General features: G+C 54.1%; 1 protein-coding gene across 10 annotated transcripts in view; it reads left to right on the forward strand.

Annotated features, from left to right (window-relative positions):
* Acacb (acetyl-CoA carboxylase beta) overlaps positions 1–19,759 on the forward strand; it is a 107,563-nt gene extending 87,804 nt beyond the window's left edge. For all 10 annotated transcript variants that reach the window (XM_042267855.2, XM_042267856.2, XM_076561053.1 and 7 more), the window contains 18 exons: positions 353–556; positions 1,430–1,585; positions 3,770–3,892; positions 4,103–4,372; positions 6,039–6,136; positions 7,172–7,292; positions 8,298–8,408; positions 9,554–9,697; positions 10,446–10,566; positions 11,796–11,892; positions 12,860–12,956; positions 13,745–13,880; positions 14,651–14,828; positions 15,284–15,396; positions 16,682–16,836; positions 17,339–17,509; positions 17,647–17,783; positions 18,341–19,759. In XM_042267855.2, coding sequence (XP_042123789.1) covers positions 353–556; positions 1,430–1,585; positions 3,770–3,892; positions 4,103–4,372; positions 6,039–6,136; positions 7,172–7,292; positions 8,298–8,408; positions 9,554–9,697; positions 10,446–10,566; positions 11,796–11,892; positions 12,860–12,956; positions 13,745–13,880; positions 14,651–14,828; positions 15,284–15,396; positions 16,682–16,836; positions 17,339–17,509; positions 17,647–17,783; positions 18,341–18,467 — 2,559 coding nt within the window. In that variant the 3' untranslated portion in view covers positions 18,468–19,759. The remainder of the gene's footprint in view (positions 1–352; positions 557–1,429; positions 1,586–3,769; positions 3,893–4,102; positions 4,373–6,038; positions 6,137–7,171; positions 7,293–8,297; positions 8,409–9,553; positions 9,698–10,445; positions 10,567–11,795; positions 11,893–12,859; positions 12,957–13,744; positions 13,881–14,650; positions 14,829–15,283; positions 15,397–16,681; positions 16,837–17,338; positions 17,510–17,646; positions 17,784–18,340) is intronic.
* The last annotated feature ends 2,173 nt before the right edge of the window (positions 19,760–21,932 follow it).

The following is a 21,932-nucleotide window of genomic DNA, read 5'->3' on the forward strand; positions in this document are numbered from 1 at the left end:
AGAAGACTTCAGTTTCTGTAGGGCTCACAGAACCCGTGGGGACCCATGCTGATGCCCTGGCCTGACTAGTTCACACAGTCCAGAAGAAAACTTGTGCATGGGCCTGAGAGACACACAAAGATGGGGTGACACATGTAGATGAGTCACCCCGTCACCGGGGCATGCGGCTCAGTGGTAGAGCATCTGCACGGAATACACCAGGCCCTGGGTTCCCGCCTCACCGGTTGTTAGCAGTTAATAGTTTGTGTTGGGTGCCAGGCGCCTTGCCCCACGTACACCTCCCTGGCCCCTTGCTGTCCAGCACTGCCTTGGCCTGCAGGGTAGGCTCTGACGGCGCTGCGTTCCCCGGCAGATTGAGGAGTCGGTGCGGGACATGGTCATGCGCTACGGCAGCCGGCTATGGAAGCTCCGCGTGCTGCAGGCGGAGGTCAAGATCAACATCCGCCAGACGACCACGGGCAGCGCTATCCCCATCCGCCTGTTCATCACCAACGAGTCCGGCTACTACCTGGACATCAGCGTCTACAAAGAAGTGACCGACCCCAGATCCGGAAACGTAAGGGCGGGCCGCCACAGCGTCTCCAGTCTCAGTAGGCGCCGCTGCCTGGACGTCAAGGCGTGGGTGGAAGCCACCGTTGTGGCCCTCGCCTCGCCTTGTCTCCGGTCATGGCGGCCTCTAATAAATAGCTTCGGGGTGTGATAGGCATGGCCGTTTCCTGTCTCTTTACCCACCCACGCAGGGCCACGCAGGGCCACGAAGCCCCATGGCAGAGTCCATCTGTGGTCATGCTGCTGCAGGTGGGAAGTGGACTGTGTGGCAGTTACCACGCAGAACTCACGCTGGTCCCACCGGGAGAGACACGTTTCCCCCGACCACCTTGCAGAAAAAGAGTTTTGTAAAAGAACCCAGAACTATTTTACATGTGCACACATATATATAGGTATATATATGTGTGTGTACCTGCATATATAGGTATATATATGCACTTTTTATTTTGAAATGATGAGACTCAAAACCCTCAAGTTGCAAAAATAGCACATAACAAAATCTTGGACGGGGTGTCCCCCTCCCTCAGATTCTCTCAAGGACACATTTCAGTTGATTATATAATGCTACCCAAACTATACCGTGACACAGGTGTAGCGCTAACGGCGTGATCCCCATGGTTCTTCTCTGTCTACCTTGGGGGTGGGTCTTGCTGCCGTCTTCATACTGGAGCTCTGTCCCCTGTCTCCCACGGGTCCTGCTCTGGTTGCCACATGGCAAAGGGCGTAAGCTCTGCACTGTGGATCTGCCTCTCCATTGAACTTTTTTTGAGGACTCAGGTTGGGGTGGGACTCAAACCCAGGACCTCTGGGAGAGCAGCCAGCGCTCTTAACCTCCAAGCCACCTCTCCAGCCCCTCTGCTTTTTCTTTCTTTCCATCCAGATCATGTTTCACTCCTTTGGCAACAAGCAAGGAAGCCTGCACGGGATGCTGATCAACACGCCGTACGTCACCAAGGACCTGCTCCAGGCCAAGCGGTTCCAGGCGCAGTCCCTGGGGACCACCTACGTGTACGACTTCCCGGAGATGTTTAGACAGGCAAGTCCTGGGGCTCAGGTGTGCACCCCCCTCGAGGGGCCCTTTCCACACTTCCAACAGAAGCCGTCCCTTGTCCTACGTCATTCCCTCTGGATGAGGTCATCCTGGAGAAACGTGAATTAGTGCAGGAACGACTTCATGGTACCTTCCCCCGAGATAAACCTAATTTTATCCTGTTGATAATGACGCACTACAGAGCATGCGAAAACAAAGGGAACTGGGAGGAAAAAAGAGAGAGAAAAGTAACTCAGAGTCTATGACCCGTGACAAACTGCTCACTATTTTAATGTTTGCTTCTGGTTTATGTTGTTTGCATGTGTGTGTATGTGTTGATGAACGTGTGCACATGTGTGCATGCATGTATGTGTGTGTGTGTGTGTGTGTATGTGTTGGTGTGTGTGCACATGCGTGCATGCGTGTGTGTGTGTGTGTGTTGGTGTGTGTGCACATGCGTGCATGTGTGTGTAGGGGCCAGAGGTCAACATCTGGCGTCTTCTTTATTTGTTCTCATCCCCATTTTTTGAGGCAGGGTCTCTCAGTGAACCTGGAGGTTGCCAATTTGGCCAGAGTGGCCGGCCAGCGAGGCCCCAGGGTCCTCCTCTCGGCATCTCCCCAGGAGGTTTTTACGTGGGTGGGGGTTGATCCCTGGTCCTCGCGCTTGTGAGGACCCCGCTTTACTGACTGAGCCGTCACCTCCTGGCCCTGCTTCTGATCTGTTTGCTCACTTATAAGTTAGCTGCTGCCTGCCAGGCCCCCTTCTGAGGCTAGGCAGACCATGGAGAGGAGTAGGTGCAAGTGTATGTGTGCATATGTGCATATAATGTACACTTTGTTTTAAAGTAATTGTTTCACAGTAGTCAAGAAGTCATAAAAATAGTACCAAAAAAAAAAAAAAAAAAAAAAACTCAACAAAAAACACTGAACTCAACATTCCCATGAGGCATTTCCCCAGTGACAACAGCGTTCCTGTGTTCAGGTCCCCAGTGATGCCTTCTGGTTGGTCACCTGTTACCAAGACAGGAGGTTGATCCTGGTGCAGTTGATACCCTATTCTCTGACAGTCTGGGGAGCCGGGTGCAATGGCCCCTGCCTGTGTTCTCAGCTATGTGGGAGGCTGAGGCAGGGGCATCACTTGAGCGTAGGAGTTGGAGGTGGGCCTGGATATCATAGTGAGACTCTGTCTTGGAAGGAAGGGAGGGAAATAATGTTTTGTTAGGTTTTCCTGAGGGATAAGGGCAATATAATATCTGCGACTCACCAGCCAGCTCCAGGGGTCAGCTCCTCTGGCCCACATAGGCACATAATTGGAAACAACCAGGAGTTCTTTATTCATTTTTTATGTGCAAGTGTACATCCTGAGTTTATTTGTACCGTGTTACCTGTGTTCAGGGGCCCACTGAAGACAGAGGGTGTTGGATCTCCCTGAAACTGGAATTATGGGTAGTTGTGAGCTTCCTAATGTGGGTCCGGGGTCCTCTGGAGGAGCAGTAGGGCCCTCTTTACCACTGAGCTATTTATCCAATACCAAGTTGAATCAATACGTTGAAAAATATAACCTGGCTGGGCAAGGCTCAGCAGTTCTTGTCATGCAGGCCTGAGGACCCAAGTTCAGACCCCAGCACCCACTTCAAAAGGCCAGGCATGGTGCTGGACACATGTAATCCCGAGCGCTTGGAGGCAGAGGCAGGGGAATCCCTGGGACTTCCTGGCAGCCATTCTAGACAGTCAGTGAGCCCTGGATTCAGTGAGAGACACTGTCTCAAAAGAAGAGGTCGAAAGTGATTGAGGACAGTACCTGATATCAACCTGTGGCCTACACACACACACACACACACACACACACACACACACACACACACACACACGTATAAAAGTAATAAAAATTACCTCCACCAAAACTGAGCTCAGGTGGTTTAAAAAGAATATCTTATCCATTATTATTATTATTATTATTATTATTATTATTACTATTGTTATTACTATTACTATTATTACTATTATTGTGTGGAGTATGCTTGTGTATGTGTGTGGGTGTGTATGAATATGTGCGTGTGTTCTTTAAATGCTTCATGATTTAAAGACAGGGTGAGAACAGGGCAGTTTACCCAGTTTTCTCACATGTCATCTCCAACTGGGGAGGGCAGCGCTTCCTTCCCCATGACTCCAAGCTTTTCCTTACCCCAGGCTCTCTTTAAACTGTGGGGGTCCCCAGAAAAGTACCCCAAAGATATTCTGACGTACACAGAGCTGGTGCTGGACTCCCAGGACCAGCTGGTGGAGATGAACCGCCTTCCTGGTGGGAACGAGGTGAGAGGTGGGCGTGGGGGGAGGTGGGCGTGGGGAGGAGGTGGGCGTGGGGAGGTGAGTGTGAGGTGGAGGTGGGCATAAGGTAGAGGTGGGCGTGGGGGGGAGGTGGGCGTGGGGAGGAGGTGGGTGTGAGGTGGCCCAGCTTGTTTTGGCTGTCACCTCACCTGGAAGAACCAAAGTCACTTTGTTCAGCACCCGTCTCTTCCCCAGGTGGGCATGGTGGCCTTCAAAATGAGGTTTAAGACCCCGGAGTATCCAGAAGGACGGGACGTCGTGGTCATCAGCAACGACATCACCTTCCAAATCGGCTCTTTCGGCATACAGGAGGACTTCCTGTATCTGCGGGCATCCGAGATGGCCCGGGCAGAGGGCATTCCCCAAATCTACCTGGCAGCTAACAGTGGGGCCCGTATGGGCCTGGCTGAGGAGATCAAACAGCTATTTCAAGTGGCTTGGGTGGACCCCGAAGATCCCCACAAAGTACGTCATGGAGAGAGGGTGGTAGCGTGATGGCGTTTACCTAGAAGAGCCGGAGCACCCCAATCCAAAAGCCCCACCTCTGAAATGCTTCCCGACCCAAAGCTTAAGTATCAGCATGATGCCCCAAATGGAAAGTCCCACCTGACCTCATTCACTGAGTTTCAGAAAGCACAGGCCTGAAGATGTTGGGTGTGAGGTGTCTGTGCATCATGGATGAATGTTGTGTTTAGACATGGTGCCCACGCCCAGGACATCTCATTATGATATGCCAATAATGCCAGTCTGAAAAAAATTTCAAAATCTGAACTGCTTCTGGCCCCGTGCATTTCAGGTGAGAGACTTCCTGCCTTGCCCCGGATGGCTCCTGCAAAGACTGTGGGAAGGGACCTCTGTGTGCAGGGCACAGATGCACAGTGACATTAGTCGCCCACCACGTGTTGTGAGGTTCACATGTACTGACCTGTCTGTCCTCCTGGCACTTGGGAGACTCAGGCAGAAGGAGAGAGAGAGAGTTCAGGATCAGCCTGGCCTCTGTGGTGAGACCTTGTCTCGAGAAAGGAAAAAGAACCAAAATAAATGCTCGGGGGCATGGTGATTATCAGAAATGGCCAAAAGCACCCCCTAGAGGCGTGATAATGAGAAACTTGTAGACATGTAGGTGACATGTGCTGGGTTCTAAATCCATGTGTACCCAGAATGCCAAGTGAATAATGCCCTGCACCCAGGTCTTAAGATCATGGCTGTGTGAGTGCTTGCGTGCGTACGTGTGTGTGTGTGTGTGTGTGTGTGTGTGTGTGTGTGTGTGTGTGTGTGTACGTACATGCATGTAGAGTTCAAAGGACAATCTCAAGTGTCACCCTTCTTTTAGAGACAGGTTCTCTCGTTGGCTTGCAATCTGCCAAGTCTTCTGGGCTAGCTGGCAAGTGACCTTCCAGGGAACCACCAGTCTACACCGCCCATCTCCCGTTGCTGGAGCTGTAGACACACACCACTAACGGAACATGTTCCCCAGACAGTGAATGACACTGTCTCCCTAAAGGAGCGAAAACCACTCTGGGAGTCAAAAATTATTTTTCTATTCCTTTTTACTATATCTTTAGCCCAAACATCTAAAATTCAAAACGCTCTGTAATCGGAGACCTTTTCAGTCACTAACCTCATCCCTAAAGTAGCAAATTCTATCCACACCTCAGCTCATGGGATGGGTCACAGCAAAAACACACCAAATCCTGACAGTATGTTACAGGGTCACCCTTAGCCCATAGGTCCCTGCAGGACGTGAATGGACCTCACATTCGGACGTGGGTCCCACCCCTAAGATGTCGCATGAGGTAGAAGCAGATATTATTCCAAAGCTCAGATGTATTTTTTACATCTGAAGCACTTCGGGTCCCTGCTGTTTGGGCCTGTTCAACCTGTACACTTGGTCACACATGCACACACATGAGTGTACACACGTAACCAGGCAGGGCATGAGGCTGTGTGCGTGAGGAAGAGCTAGGAGCTCAAAGCAGCCCCGTGGTTTGCAGGTGTTGAGCCAGAGGTGTACAGCTGTGCAGTGTTATCAACGGCCAGCCACCCTGGACGGTATTGACACCTTGAAACATCTGGTGGCTGTGGAGTCCACGGAACTGGATTCGCAGACTCACTGGAGTGTGTTTTTAAGGGATTTAGGTACCTGTACCTGACGCCCCAGGACTACACCCAGATCAGCGCCCAGAACTCCGTGCACTGCAAACATATTGAGGATGGAGGAGAATCCAGGTAAACGCAACACTGACTGCCAAGGCCTAGTGTAACCACAACTCATCCCTGCTGCCTGTGAGGGCCGGCTTGTGGGTGGTGGACCCCAAGCTTCCATGTGGGTGCTAAAGACTTAACCCCTTGGGACAACCTCTAAGTAACTCATCCCCGGTCATCCCCAAATGATTCACCCCTCCCTGCCTCTGTCCCTCTCTCCCTCCCCTCCACCCCTCCCTCCCCTTCCCTTTTTCTCTACTGAGCCTTGAACACCGTAGGCAGGTGCTCTACCATTGAGTCATGCCTTGAATGCTTCATCCTTTTCTCAGAACAGCAGCTCATGAAGGGAAAAGTAGACGTAAGTTTTCATGATGTCTCAGGGGACACAAGTTCACATTTTATGACCCAGCTATCCGGAAGCATTCAGTGGTCGTCTGGGGGTCTGTTCTTTGAGAATGTCAGAGGTGTGTCTTTCCCAGGGCAGTTACACAAGTGGAATAACACAAGCCAGCAGACTCTAGGTGACTTTCTGGGATGTGAATGATATGAGAAACATTTCTTTTTAATTCTATAGTGAAATAAGTTTGGGAAATACTCAGTTAAATGTGCGCATCAGGACCTCTTCCTACAGGCCTGTGGAGACCCGCTAACACACTAACACTGCTCAGTTTCTATCAAGATCTGACCAGCATGTCTCACCCTTTGGGGGTCGTGAGTCGTGGCTGACTGGTCGTGAATTGAGTGTCTTTCCCTCATGGTCCCTGGTGTCCCCACAGACCAAAGGCTAAGCTAGTTTTCTGTAGGATGTGGGGTAAGGTGGCACCCCACTAAGAGCCTCTGTTTGAGGGAGGAATGGCCACTGTCTAGTCGACCTTGATCTTTTAGAAGCTTCGTACCCCTGGGTCCTAAGCCCTGTCTTCAGTCTGTCTGTGTCCCTTGCTCATCCCTGCGTTCATCCTTGCTCATCCCTCCTGCCCCAGACCTGTGGGACATGTGTCCTCCCTCTTGTTTTTGCTTTTGGAGAGGAGCCTTGACTTCAGTCGTGTTTGGTCCTTACAGATACGTCATCTTGGATGTCATAGGGAACAGTGACAGCCTGGGCGTGGAGAATCTGAGGGGCTCGGGCATGATCGCAGGAGAGGCCTCCCTGGCTTATGAAAAGATTGTCACCATCAGCATGGTGCGTTCCCTCCTGGTCTCTTCCTTCCCTTGCTCTTCTGTGTTTTTGTGTGTTCCTGTATGTGTGTGTGGTGAGTGCACATGCATGTAGACGCTGGGGTCAACATCAGGCATCTTCAGTTGCTTTCACATTTTGGGGGGACAGCGAGTCTCATTGAGTCTGGAGCTTGCTGATCTGGCTATGGCTGGCCACATGCCGCACCAGGGGTCCCCTTGTTTCCGCTCTTCCAGCACTGAGACTGCGGGTGCACACTGCCATGCCTGAGTTGTCATGGGTGCGAGCGAGGCATCTGAACTCAAGTCCTTACGGTTGTTGGGCAAGCGCTTTACTGACCAAGCCGTCTGCCCGGGCCCAGTGGTGTTGACTCTGCACAGATTTTCCTCAGGGGTCACCAGTTCTTACACGTCCCCGAGGCCACGGCACAGGAGCTCGGCACCAGCAGTGGCCAGTGTGTGCCGTTGGCCTTCCCGATGCTCTCCTCACACTGTTTGTTTTGGGATACTCAGTGCATGAAGAGAAAGGGTTAATTTGGACTCAGGGTTTCTGAGGGATCGCTTGATCTCTTGGTCTTGGTGCTTTGAGCCTCTAGTGGGAATGCGTGGCAGAGCATGGTTTCTCGGCTAGGACCAGGCAGCCAGGGACAGAGGGAGCAGCCAGGGTCTCATGGTTCTCCTCATGGCAGGTGACAGGCCTCCACTCTCCTAGGCATCCCCACAGGGCCCACCTCTTAGCGTTTCCACCACCTTTGATTGGGCCCCTGAGGAGGTTTAAGGTGCAGATAATAGCAGAAGCCAAGCTCGAGCAGGTGTTGGGAGAAAACTAGGCTCCAGCCAGCTGTGGTGCACACCTGTAATCCCAATAGCTGGGAGGCAGAGGCAGGAGGATCATCTTTTGGGAGTTCTAGGCTGGCTGTGGCTATACAATGAGACACCCTTCTCTGTGTGTGTGTGTGTGGGGGGGTGAGCCCACCAGCCTCTGGAGTTCAGACGGGTCTTGTCTTCACAGGTGACCTGCCGGGCCCTAGGAATCGGGGCCTACTTGGTGAGGCTTGGGCAGCGGGTGATCCAAGTGGAAAACTCGCACATCATCCTCACTGGAGCCAGTGCTCTCAATAAGGTGCTGTAGACAGGGCATGGGGAGGGGCGGTGTGGGGACCAAGGCAGACATCTCATGGCCCTGCTGTCTTAGCCATGACAGTGTTCTGTTGCTGTGAAGAGGTACCATGACCATGGCAACTCTTATAAGAGAAAGCCTTTAATTGGGGGCTGGCTTACAGTTCAGATGTTCAGTCCATTATCCTCATGGCGGCAGATACGGCAGATGCTGGAGAGGGAGCTGAGAGTCCTACATCTGGATGGGCAGGCAGCAGGAAGAGAGAGACACTGGGCCTGGCTTAAGCATTTGAAACTTCAAAGCACCCCCCCACCCCCACCCCCCCCCCCCGCCGCCGCCCAGTGACACACTTCCTCCAACAAGGCTATACCTACTCCAACAAGGTCACCCCTCCTAATGCCACTCCCTATGAGTCTATGGGGGGCATTTTCATTCCACATGAATGAAAATTCACCACACCAGCTATTGTGGATTCCCAGTAGAAACCTGTTTTCTCCCTGAAGCAAGTATTTTTTTTTTTTAAGTTTGAAGTTTTACCATCCCTTTCTGAGTGCCCCCCCCCAACTCCTGGAACTAACTCTCCAGCTTACATTAAAAATAAAAAAGAGGCGCCATATTTTGCAGGAAACCGAGAAAGGCCCCACTCATGATTTTGCAACTTCTATGATTTGGGGGAACTCTTGCATTTTAGCTTTCCTGTAGTTAAGTCCCCATGAGCATGAAAACAAATAGCCTGCTTGTTTTAGTATACTGCAGGATTTCCCACACGATTCTGGAGTGTTTAATGCCCGCTCAGAGCCCACTGAAGAGTTCCACGTGTGACTGTTGCATCAGCAGCACCTGGGTGGACATTTGACCCCCAGGCCACACTGCAGACCTGCTGCTGAAGCAGGAACCCATTAGATGTCTAGTTCCCAGGGGCATTGGTGGTTTCCAAATTGGGTTGCATATGAAATTTCCTGGCAATCTTAAGGACACAGGGACCACCAGTGCCTGGTGCTCCCCCCTGAAGACCCTGAAGGGATTGGTTTGGGCAGAGCCTCTGGGTGGCAGGTGTTTCGGAAGCTGCCAGGTCATTCTGACAGGCAGCCAGAGCGGGGGACCCAGCAAGATGGAGTGGCTTCGCTAACTGTGCTGCGTCACCTCAGGTCCTGGGAAGAGAGGTCTACACGTCCAACAACCAGCTGGGGGGTGTGCAGATCATGCACACTAATGGGGTCTCCCACGTGACTGTGCCGGATGACTTCGAGGGGGTCTGCACCATTCTGGAATGGCTGTCATATATACCAAAGGTGCGCTCTTCCCTGGCAGCCTGCAGCCTGCAGCCCGGGAGCCTGTGGGGTTCGGCTCAGGGTGGTAGAGAGGGTAGGGAAGAAGGAAGTACTACGGACAGGACAGCTTGGCCTCCCATCTCCCTCCCTGATACCCAGCCCTGTCCTTTGCTTTTGGGGAGGGAGGCTCTGAGGTGTCGTGAGGATGTAGGGACGCCATCTGCGATCCTTTAGAAACGGATGACGTTGGAGGACAGTGGATCCATTCCTGGCTTCTTCTTCAGTAGCCCTGTCAGCCTGGGCCAGCCCCCCAGTCCTTCTGACCTTCATTTCCTCCTGTGTGAAGTTGTTAATGAGGGGGGCCGAGCCCTCTACATATCCTCCCCCGCAAGGCTACCCTGGACTGGACTGCTTAGCGGTTAGCGGTCAGTAGTCCCCACGGGACTGCCCTAACCAGATCTTGACTAGGCAGATGTTTGCGCCTCGGTTCCTTCAATCGTCCAGCTGGGAGAACGCTGGTCCCATGTGGCTCCCAGAGTCTATTTGAGCTCCAGATGCACTCAGGTCTCTTAAAAGGTCTCACTCAGAAGAATGTAGACAGGAGATGCCTGTCTTTTTCCAGCTGGCGTAGTGGCTTGGAAGCCCCGGCGAGGGCATCGCTGCACAGCTAGACATGTGCACAGTCACAGGGGGAAGCCCTCGGAGGTGTGGGAGTCCTTGCTGACGCGCCCCAGGGACCGAGTGGGACGGCTTTGGCCCTCTTTTCTAGGACAATCGCAGCCCGGTTCCCATCATCACTCCTACTGACCCCATCGACAGGGAAATTGAATTCATCCCATCCAAAGTTCCCTACGACCCCAGGTGGCTGCTTGCGGGGAGGCCTCACCCAAGTAAGTCCTAAAGTGTGTTTTTGGGGGGAACCCAAGATTTGGGGTTCTTTTCTGGGTCTACCGAAGAGGGCCATTTTGCTGGAAGCTTCTGTTCCCGTTTCCCAGGGAGGGTGCATGTGAGCTCAAAAGTCCCTTAAAGGAGGGGATGGAGACTGGGCTCTGCTTTTCCTGAGCTACAGACGAACAGGGGTTAGGGCTAGGGTTCAGCACAGGCCAGGGCTTTCCTCCTGCCTCTTTCCATCTGGCTAGACCATCACAAAAGAGGCTGGTCTCTCTCTCTCTCTCTCTCTCTCTCTCTCTCTCTCTCTCTCTCTCTCTCTCTCTCTCTCTCTCTCTCTCACACACACACACACACACACACACACACCACACGCATGCACACAGACTCTCACACACGCACACTCACACACACATTCATACACACATACACATGCATGCACACACACTCACATACTCTCACACACACACACTCACACATGCACACTCACACACTCATACACACACACTCACACATGCTCACACACTCACACACACTCGCACGTGTACACACACATGCATGCACACATGTTTTCTCTTTCTCCGAGGAATGCCTTTGTCTCCTGGAGGTATTCTTTGTTCTGAGAAGCGCCCACATGGGAACGCTGCCTAAGCTGGCTAAGCTGGCCCACCACCCTGGCCCATCACCCTGGCCCACGGCTAGAATTCCCTTGCAGTTGGCCTCAGCTGTGCGGTGCAGGAGGCAAGGGCCTCTCAGCAGCAGGAGGATCTTCCTTTTAGAGGCCTTCCCCTCCAGCTGTAGCTCCCCTGGAAGAAGGCGGTCCGTTCCTCACCCACTGTGTGCTCTCCTGCAGAACCAGCCCTGGGCCCCGAGGCAGAGGCTGAAGTAGCAGGTTTTATTCCCTGGCATCTCGCCTCTGCTGCTGCGTTCTCTGAGTCACCTGCTTCCGGGCCTTTTCCCTCCGGTCAGAGTGGCAGCCATTTGCACCCCCCCAACCTCCCTCCCCATCAGTGGCTATGGTGCCATGGTCACAGTGTGTCTCTCTGGGACACGGGTGGCCTGTTTCCTCTCAGGGATGGCCACTGAGCGGTGGCCAGTGGGCCAGAATAAGATCCTTCAGTAGAAAGGGCATAGGACCGTAAGGTCAAAGCTGGCCGCAGCAGTGTACCCCACCAGGCAGACCCTGGGCCTCCCCAGCCCTCAGCCAGGACTTCCACCTGTCTGTCCACAGCTCTGAAGGGCTCCTGGCAGAGCGGATTCTTCGACCACGGCAGTTTCATGGAAATCATGGCACCCTGGGCTCAGACCGTGGTGACGGGACGAGCAAGGTAATGCCAAGTGGGGGTGGGCTGCACATACCTTCACACACCTGCCCACACCTGCACACACCCGCACACACCTGCCCACTAGACACGGGACTCCCCAGCACTAGGCTGGGGCTGCCAGGGCCTTTTCTCCTTGGTTCCTAGATTTTTCTGAATGCAAAAGGCGAATTTAGGGAGTGGGGAGATGGCTAGGGAGGCTTGCCGTGTAAGCATGAGGTCCCAAGTTCAGATCCTTAGCAACCCACGTGAAAAGTCAGGTGCAACAGTGCAGGGAACCCAGCACTCGGGGTACAGAGTCAGAGCCCGGCAGCTCGCTGGTGAACTCCAGGTTATGACAGACCTTGAATCAGAAACTGAGGAGAGAATGACTGAGGAGGAAACCTGATGGTGAACTCTACATGCAGGTGTACACACACACACACACACACACACACACACACACACACACACACGTTAAACTTTTTTGTTTGTTTGTTTTTTGAGACAGGGTTTCTCTGTGTAGTTTTGGTGCCTGTCCTGGATCTCACTCTGTAGACCAGGCTGGCCTCGAACTCACAGAGATCCACCTGCCTCTGCCTCCTGAGTGCTGGCATTAAAGGCATGCGCCACCGCTGCCCAGCTCACATGTGATGATTTAAGTCATAGTTTAGAGCTGGGATGTGATTAGGTTGCAGATTAGCATTGCCTGGCATATGCCGAGTCCCGAGTTCCATCCCAGTCCCTCAGAGGATAAATACAAAGCTGAAGTGAGGGGAAGACTCTTGGAACTGTGTATGTCACAGTCCACATCTTAGACATCTGAGCTGCATAGCCCAAGGCACAAACAGCTCCCACCCCGCCCTGACTGTTCCCAACCTAGCAGGGCACCTGTGCACCTGGAAATGCCCACAGCAGACTGGGTAGACGCTGGGGCCCTGAGCTCTGCTTATGGGGCATCCCAGTGCTGAGCTCCTGTGCGCTCACCTTACAGGTTGGGGGGCATCCCCGTGGGGGTGATTGCTGTGGAGACTCGGACCGTGGAGTTGGCTGTCCCTGCCGACCCTGCCAACCTGGATTCCGAGGCCAAGGTGAGGGGCCAGGAGCCACGGCCACTGTGACCACTGCTGGATCCGGCCCAGAGAGGCTTCCATGTTCCAGAAAGCCAGGGAGCAGAAGCCTCAAGCAGGGGTCGGCCCGGGAGCTCGGCCTGCCGCCTACCACATCTCCATGGGACACATAATAGTCCATTCTGGGCTTCTTGCCTGGGATGGTAAAGGTCCTGTGGGGACCCCACCCCCACTTCCACTCTGCCCCTGCTGCTGGGAGCTGTAGTGAGGCCTCAGCTAGTGTGGTGCCAGGCTGTGCAAGGGCCTAAGGATATGGGCTCTTGTTCCTGAGGAGCCCTGGCTCTGGAACATGTATATGGGAACACATCCTAGTAAAGGTTACTAGTGTGATAAAAACACCATGACCAAAGAAACCTGGGGAGGAAAGGGTTAATTTGTTTACACATCCACACTACTGTTCATCATGGAAGTCAGGGCAGGAACATGGAGGCAGGAGCTGATGCAGAGGCCATGGAGGGTGCTGCTCACTGGCTTGCTCGCCATGGCTTGCTCAGCCTGTTTTCTTATAGAACCCAGGACCACCAGCCCAGGGGTGGTCCCACCCACAATGCTCTGGGCCCTCCCCCATCCATCACTAATTAAGTAAATGCTTTACAGCTGGATCTTATGGAGACATTTTCTCAATGGAGGCTCCCTTTTCTCCAGGGACTCTAGCGTGTGTCAAGTTGGCACAGAACAGTAGAGGGCCAGGCTGTGGTCGCTGGCCCTGTTGTCCCTATGTCACTGACCTAAGTGGCTCTGTGTCACAGATCATCCAGCAGGCAGGCCAGGTGTGGTTCCCGGACTCCGCCTACAAGACCGCCCAGGTCATCAGGGACTTCAACCAGGAGCGCCTGCCCCTCATGATCTTTGCCAACTGGAGAGGCTTCTCCGGAGGCATGAAGGGTAAGTCCAGCCCCTGAGTCGCTCCGACGTGCCACTCCAGCCCTGTCTCAGCAGCCCTGGGAGGATGCAGGTCAAGTAACCGCCTGGTTTCTAGATGAGGAACTGAGCGTGGGAGGCGGGTGACATCCTGGGGTCATGTGAAGGGCAGGGCAGGGAGGTCTGCTCTGCAAGCTCCATGGTGACCTGGGCAGTTGCCTTCCTGGGTGGTAAGATGAGGAAGGCGTATGTCCATCCACCTGCCTCAGAGCTGGCCTTATAATCCCTCTAAGTCACCCAGAAGGTCCAGAGGGATAGTGGTTCCCGCTGGATGCTGAGGAAGGAGCTGAGGTGGGGGAGGCACATGTGGGTCTTTGATAGCTGGGTGACGTCTCTGATTCCCTGAACCTCTTGTTTGTGTATGGGGAGGGCTGCAGTGAGGGTCCCATGCTCTGGTTCCACACATGTCACCGATGACAGCCTTGTAATGTCACCACCGAGGGTACCTGGGGACTGGGAGGGGTTTCCTGGTGAGGCAGAGCGGGGACCTGTGCATCCCGGACACGTGGGTGTGCTGGGGCCTCTCACTCGGAGCTGGAAGGGACCCAGAAAGCGGCAGTCCCTGTGTTTACCTTCGCAGATGAGGACACACCCATGCAGGAAAGCAACCTGCCCAAGGTCCCATGGCCACTGAGGGAGGGAGCCAGCCCCAGCCCAGCCCCAACTCTCTGAGTCTTTGTGGCTTTGAGTCTGTCACCGGGGCCCAAGTCTCCTAAGCAGGCCTCACTTTGTAGACATGTATGAGCAGATTCTGAAGTTTGGCGCCTACATCGTGGATGGCCTCCGGCAGTACAAGCAACCCATCCTCATCTACATCCCACCCTGTGCCGAGCTCCGTGGGGGTTCATGGGTGGTCCTCGACTCCACCATCAACCCCCTGTGCATCGAGATGTACGCAGACAAAGAGAGCAGGTGGGTGTGTCACTCGGGACATTCTCCGCGGAGCTGGTTAGGTCCCCAGAGGACACTGCCCGGAGAAGGGCAAGAAGCCGGGCGTGGCAGTGGGCACCTGTAACCTTGGCCCTGAGGGTCATGGGCAGAGATGGGGAGCCTCTGGGGATCCCTGACCAGTCCATCTAGCCAAATCAGTGAGCTCCAGGTTCTCGAGGAAGACAGCTGACATGCCCTATGACCTCTACCGGCACGCACACACAAATATATATATATATATATATATATATATATATATATATATATATATATATATATATATATATATATATCACACAACACAGTCATAATACATGCAAAGAAATAAGCAAATGTTTTTTAAAAAGGAGCCAGAGGCAGGATAGCAGGAAGGACTGAGGTGTCTGTCCTCAGCCTCCCCACCCACCCCCTCAACCTCTTTCCTATTCTCTGTTCAGGGGGGGTGTTCTGGAGCCGGAGGGCACTGTGGAGATTAAGTTCCGGAAGAAAGACCTGGTGAAGACCATGAGAAGGATAGACCCAGTGTGCAAGAAGCTCCTGGGACAGCTGGGTAAGTGGGTCACACAGGTGCCACTCCCCCCCCAGGTCGCCAAAGGCGTCAATTCTAGTGTATTAAGGGTAAACTGAGATCCCAAACACAGCCCGCACTGGTAATCAGCTCCTTCCATGGGACACGGGAAGTGGTCGGACAGGCGCTATCTCAGATGGCAGATATTTTGGGGACTTGTGGTTTGGATGTCCACAGTGAGACGTCTCGGCAAAGGGGCCAGATATAAACACGAAACAGAGCTTCTGTGTTCAGACCACAGCCCCATCTCTGGGGCCCCGGTGGCACATTCCGCTGTGGCCTCCTATCCGAACCCAGAGGTTCAGGCTTAGGAACATTTTAGCTGAGGGACGTTCATCCTGTGATCTCATAGTTAGTTCAGCATCCCACACACATAGACAATGTTTGGGTTCCACAGGAAATACCAGAACTTGGGTAATAACCATGTCCTCTTAGGGGTTCTTGTGTCCTCCAAATGCCCCCGATTAGAGATAAACAATTTTTACCGATTTTGTTCGCTTCACTCCTGATCTTTGATGCCACACTCCCCAGATGTTGATGGGGTGGTGATGTCTGTAACTGTGCGGACCACACATTTGTGACAGGGTGTGGTTCCTTTGGGTCTGCCTCTGTGATATGGGTCTGTACTTCATGTGGAATTGGCATTATGTCTGGAAATGCCTCTTATGAGAGTTCTTTCCTTTTTATTACATTTATTTTGCGTGTGTCTGTGTATGTGTGCGTGCACCATGGCACATGTGTGGCGCTCAGAGGACAACTTGCCGGAATTGGTTCCCTCCTCCTACCACGTGGGTCCTGGGAATGAAACTCAGGTCGTCAGGCTTGGCACCAGGCACCTTTCTCCACTGAACCACCTCGCTGGCCCCCTTATTAGGATTCTAACTCTGGATTTCCTTACTATATGGTGTTGTCTTCTTTACTTACCACTTCCCCTGGCAGAACTGTGTTGGTTTGTGCGTTTCCAGAACCTGTCTTGTGTTTCTGTGGCCATGGCGTTAGCATATCCGCACTGTATTTATTACATGTCTGCAGACAGCGGCTAAAGCCTGGGGCAGGCAGGGCTGGGGCTTTCTCCAGGGGCTGTCGTGGGGCTGTGAGCGCATTTCCTAGGCTGCAGGACAACTTGATTTAGAAGCAGCATTGGCATCGCAGACCAGACGACCACAGGACAAGGCCTCCTCTTGTTTGGTTTCGTGGCTTAACCCAGCCCCACGTGGCCATCACTCACCGCCCCTGGAGTCCTGACCTGATGTCTGCTCACCTGCAGGGACAGCCCAGCTCCCTGACAAGGACCGCAAGGAGCTGGAGGTCCAGCTGAAGGCCCGCGAGGACCTGCTGTTCCCCATCTACCACCAGGTGGCAGTTCAATTCGCCGACCTGCATGACACACCCGGCCACATGCTGGAGAAGGGAATCATCTCTGTAAGTCCCCCAAGGCCGCCTGGGCCCCAGACACAGAGGAACGCACGGGGGGGGGGGGGGGGGGGGGCGGGGATGGAGCCCCGCTGGGCCTTAGAGGGTTTTTAGGGCCTTCAGTCTGAGTGTTAGTTTGCGCCTTTGGTTAGACCTGAAGCCTTGTTTATGCTAACATTGGCCCGCAACTTGCTCCTAAGAGGACATCCTTGTCCACTGGCCCATGCCCATAGCTGGCCATTTTTCTTTTGGGAACCAGCCTGAGATGGAGTTTTTGTGTCAGCAAAGGTAAATGTAGACACCAGTTTGGCTCAGAGGACATGCCAGGCACTGTGGGGTCCTGCAGAGCCCTGCTCTGTGTCTCCCTAGATAGGAGCTGGGGCCCCCTACGGAGGATATCCCTGCTTGTAGGAGGAAGGGGGCGTGAGCCAGGTAGCCAGCCCGGGGCATGGTCTTGGCCATTTCCGGCTCCCCCCCTCCTCTGTGGATGCTCAGCTGGACCTGTCCACAGGACGTGCTGGAGTGGAAGACCGCACGCACCTTCCTCTACTGGAGGCTGCGCCGGCTGCTGCTGGAGGCCCAGGTGAAGCAAGAGATTCTCCAGGCCAGCCCCGAGCTGAGTCACGAGCACACACAGTCCATGCTGCGACGCTGGTTTGTGGAGACCGAGGGCCCCGTCAAGGTGGGCCTGGGCAGGGAGAGGGAAGCTGTAGCATGCAGGCACTGGGGGGGGGGTAATAAGGATGGCCAGCTCTGTCCCTCAGCAGCATCCCCATCAGAGGTAGACTGAACCCATTGACCGCCCCCCCCCTCCCCCAGGCCTACCTGTGGGACAGCAACCAGGTGGTGGTCCAGTGGTTGGAACAGCACTTGTCAGCCCGGGATGGCCAGCGCTCCACCATCCGGGAGAACATCAGTTACCTGAAGCGGGACTCTGTCCTCAAGACCATCCAAAGGTGAGTGGCATGCCTGTGGCCAGCCTCTGGCTCATTGGCCTGTCACAGTGCCAGGGTCAGGCGCCGCCTCGTGGGTGGGGTGACAACCCAGGGTGTTCATCCCCCAGCAACAGAGCTGTGGCCTGTGACTTTCTTGCGTCACAGCTAGGACCTTGTTGATTAGAAGGACCCCCATCACAAACCCCGGGGCTGAGGATACCGGTTCCCTCCCTGTCAGTCTTTGCTCAGTATCCAAGGATCAGAGGATACCTGGGACCCTATTTTGGGTGTGAAGCTGGGACTTGGGTGTGTCACAGCTCGGGTCATACCACACGCACAACCAGTGACAGGAAAGGGCTAGGTCACCCTGAGACATTCTGTTCCCTCCTTCGGGACTGTCTCCCCCCTACCTGTCTCCCTCATCCCCCTACCCTTCTCTGGGTGAGCACAGCAGGAGGAAATTGGAATGCTGGGCGCTGGCCCACCCAAGAGACACATGTCTAGACCAGGACGCTGCCCCCTAGACACCACTGAACCAAGTGGCGAGAGTGACCGCCTGTCTCTCCCCTCCCCTATAGTCTGGTTCAGGAAAACCCAGAGGTGACCATGGACTGTGTAGCCTACCTGAGCCAGCACCTCAGCCCGGCTGAGCGGATACAGGTAGCTCAGCTGCTGTCCACCACGGAGACCCCGACCTCCCCCTGAGCAACTCTGGCCATCCCCAGGACCCTGGACCACGGGAATGGCCGTGCGGCAGGCCTTTGCAGGACCCTGGGCCTTGTGTTGGGAAAATTCACAAAGCGATCTCGAGCACTCTGTGAATCATGCCGTTCATGACCAGCGTCTTCCTGGACAAAAGGCCCCTGCGCCCCTGCCAGGCGGTCATAGCCTCCCCTCACCTGGGGACTCCAGGGTTCAGTGGATAACTCTGCTGCATCTCTGAGGTGAACTGAACCGGGCACCCCGAGTTCCTCGTGTTTTGCCTGGGATGGGGATCCAGTGTCGGCTCCCTGTCTGCTCTCAACACACTTGCACATTGGTTTACATTCAGCAGCTGCGTCCTTCAGCAGGAATAAACAGGCCAAAGAAAACACACCAGATGAGACCCAAGAAAGGGTCTTATCAGACACTTAGGCATCCAAGCAGGGGCAAAAATTATCTTTTTTGTTCAATTAAGAGAATAAAACGACATTTTGTTCTCCAAGTGGCCCTGGTGAGACAGGAAGACCGTCCTATGGACAAGCCGTCTCCAAAGATAAAGGGACAGATGAATAGGACGCTTGGCATCCAGCAGGGCTGGAGGAGTCTTGCTGCCTCAGACCCCAGGGCTCTGCAAGCCTTTTCTTCCCAGCAGAGCCAGGACTGGACCCCACATCATGCCTCCTGCAGATGGCCACCCGTACGGTACCAAGGACCCTCCGGCCTGAGCGCGGAGAAGCGGTCCCTAAACACGGTGCCCTTAACCAATACACTTCCTCACCTTGTGCCTTGATACCACGGCAGGAGCCAACGGCTCTGGACCGGTGGTGACCTGGGACTGTGCCGCAAGCACTCTGCATTTGCTAGTGAAGACTTTTCCAGGACCCGCAGCAGGCCCAGCAGCGTCAGGGTCTGAATGAGAGATTCTGTGCCAGTGACAGGCTGGGGAAGTTGCCTGCCACCTGCTGTCCTGGGCAGTGTCTGAAGCCATTGTCACTCCAGGCTGAGGCCAGAGTCACACAGGGAACCGTCCGCAAGCCAGGATACTTGAGGTGCCCCGGATTAAAACAGGTCTATAGCCATCAGCCAGGGACAGCCCTAGCGGCTGAGGGGGGGCTGGGAGGGGTGGAGAAACGTGGCCTGTTGCTGCCATTTTGGGGGATGAAGGGTTCTTCTGGGCAAGGTCCTCTGGGTGTCGAGGGGAAAAGCCCAGACTGTGACTAGCCGCTGCCCTGACCATCAGCGTAAGCTGAAGAGGCTGCCAGGAGATCTGCAAAATAAACTATTTTTTGAAGGAAGTCCTTTGGTCTTGACTGATTTTGGGGACCAGAAAAGCCTGACAGGTAGAGGGGATAGAAGCGTGTGTTGTCCGTCCGTCCGTCCGTCCGTCCGTCCGTCCGTGTGTCGTTGTCCCTCCCCTCCCCGTCCCCGCCCCCCATGCTTCTCAAGATCTCCCTTTTTCAAACATCAGAGAGCTTTGTGCGTACACTGCGCTGCTCGGGAGGGATGGAGGCCAGGGCAGCTTACACTCTGGTTTCCATTCCTTCCCATCAGATGAGGGCGGCATGACGAGGCTCAGAAAGGTCAACACACTCACCCACGGTCACACAGGGCAGACTGGGAGGAGCCCTGCTCCTTCCTCCTGTGACCCCACCGGAGGCTGCGATGGGAAAATTCCCCCTGAGCTACACCTGGTCTGGCTCCAGGAGAGTTGGCACCCGGCCTTAGTCCACCTCTTGCTTCTCTTGTGCTCTGTGAATCCTGTCTGAGAGATTCCAAAGGGGACAAAGCCTATGCAAAACTTGGTTCCTGAACAATCCTGCACACTGCGATGTTCCTCAGTCGAGAATTTGCATTTGGCATTGTCCCTTGGGAAGGGCCCTAACAGGATGTTTTGGGGATATGGACATCAACTTGCTGAAAGTGTAAATTTGGGGAACAATCAAAATGCCCTTGGCTGAGGGAGGGGTGTCTCAGTCCCGGAGAGGCTGAGTCCCCGTCCCCCGTCGTCCCATCCCCCGTCCCGTCCCCCCCCCCCCCCCCCCCCCCGCGACTGGAAAGGCTGAACCCACGCCTGTCCAACAACAGGGATGTGACGTGTCCAGGCATCTGAACTACACTTGGGAACTGGCTGTCCCTGAACAGTCCCACCCTGAACAGGAACCCGGCCCCCTCTCACAACAGCTTACCCACTCACAGGGACTGCACATCCTTGACTCTCAAACAAGAACTATTGCTTTGAATCCGGTCCAGCATCTTTCCCAGGGGTGGGTCAAACAGAGTTCTCCAGCACCGCTGGGTGAGAAAACCTGTCACACAGAGGGAAGCAGCACAGATAGAGGGGGAGACCCAGACCTGTTGGTAATTGTTGGATGCCTGAATCCAGGGGGCCAATGGAGAACCTGTTCACGGTTTTGTTTTATGTTTTAAAAATGTTCTCCCTAGTTTGAAGAGGAGCAGCTGTGGTGATATTGTGTTCCCCCAAAATATTGTGCACCCTAATAAACTTATCTGAGGTCAGAGAACAGAACAGCCACCAGATACAGAGGCCAGAAAATGGTGGCACTCACGCCTTTAATCCTAGCATTCCAGAGGCAGAGATCCGTCTGGATCTGTGAGATCAAAGCCACCCTGGAAACAGCTAGGCACGGTGACTCCTGCCTTTAATCCCAGGAAGTGATGGCAGGAGGCAGAAAGGTATATAAGGCATGAAAACCAGGAACTAGAAGCATTTGGCTGGTTAAGCTTTTAGGCTTTTGAGCAACAGTTCAGCTGAGATTCATTCTGGATGAGGACTCAGAGGCTTCCAGTCTGAGGAAACAGGATCAGCTGAGGAATTGGCAAGGTGAGGAAGCTGTGGCTTGTTTTGCTTCTCTGATCCTCCAGCATTCACCCCAATACCTGGCTCCGGGTTTGATTTTATTAATAAGACCTGTTAAGATTCCTGCTACAAGCAGCAGAATCTTCCTCAGATGGCTCAGTCTAGAGGCAGCAGTTCATGTTTCCTTCATGCCGGTCTGCGTCACCAGATACCCAGGAAGGGAAGGAAGCCGACAGAAGGCTCTGGAAGGCTGAGGGGGGTTAGGCAGCTTCCAGCTGGATTCCAGACACACACCTAGCTGCTGTCACTATAATGACGCTGACATTTGGCCTGTGGGCAGTCCGCTGCAAGCTCCATGGTCCCTGACAAGGCCAATGCTTCCACTTAGGGGACTCAGTCACTACCCCCAGGGGAGGGAAGAAAGGACCAACTACCTCTGTGTGGACAGAGGCCTTGTAGCCCAGTTCAGGACCTTACAAGATGGCCATTGGCTGATGCCAGGCCTGGTCTTGTCCTGTGTAGCTCATGGATAAGCCTGTGAGATGGAGGTGTGTGGGAGACCAGCTCCCACATTTATTTTTACCCCAGGGACTCTTGAGGAACGAGGGATAAGACACTTAGGTAGAAATAAAGAAGAGAAACAGAGAGAA

This window comes from Peromyscus maniculatus, chromosome 23 (assembly GCF_049852395.1).
Source record: "Peromyscus maniculatus bairdii isolate BWxNUB_F1_BW_parent chromosome 23, HU_Pman_BW_mat_3.1, whole genome shotgun sequence".
Classification (NCBI taxonomy): domain Eukaryota; kingdom Metazoa; phylum Chordata; class Mammalia; order Rodentia; family Cricetidae; genus Peromyscus; species Peromyscus maniculatus.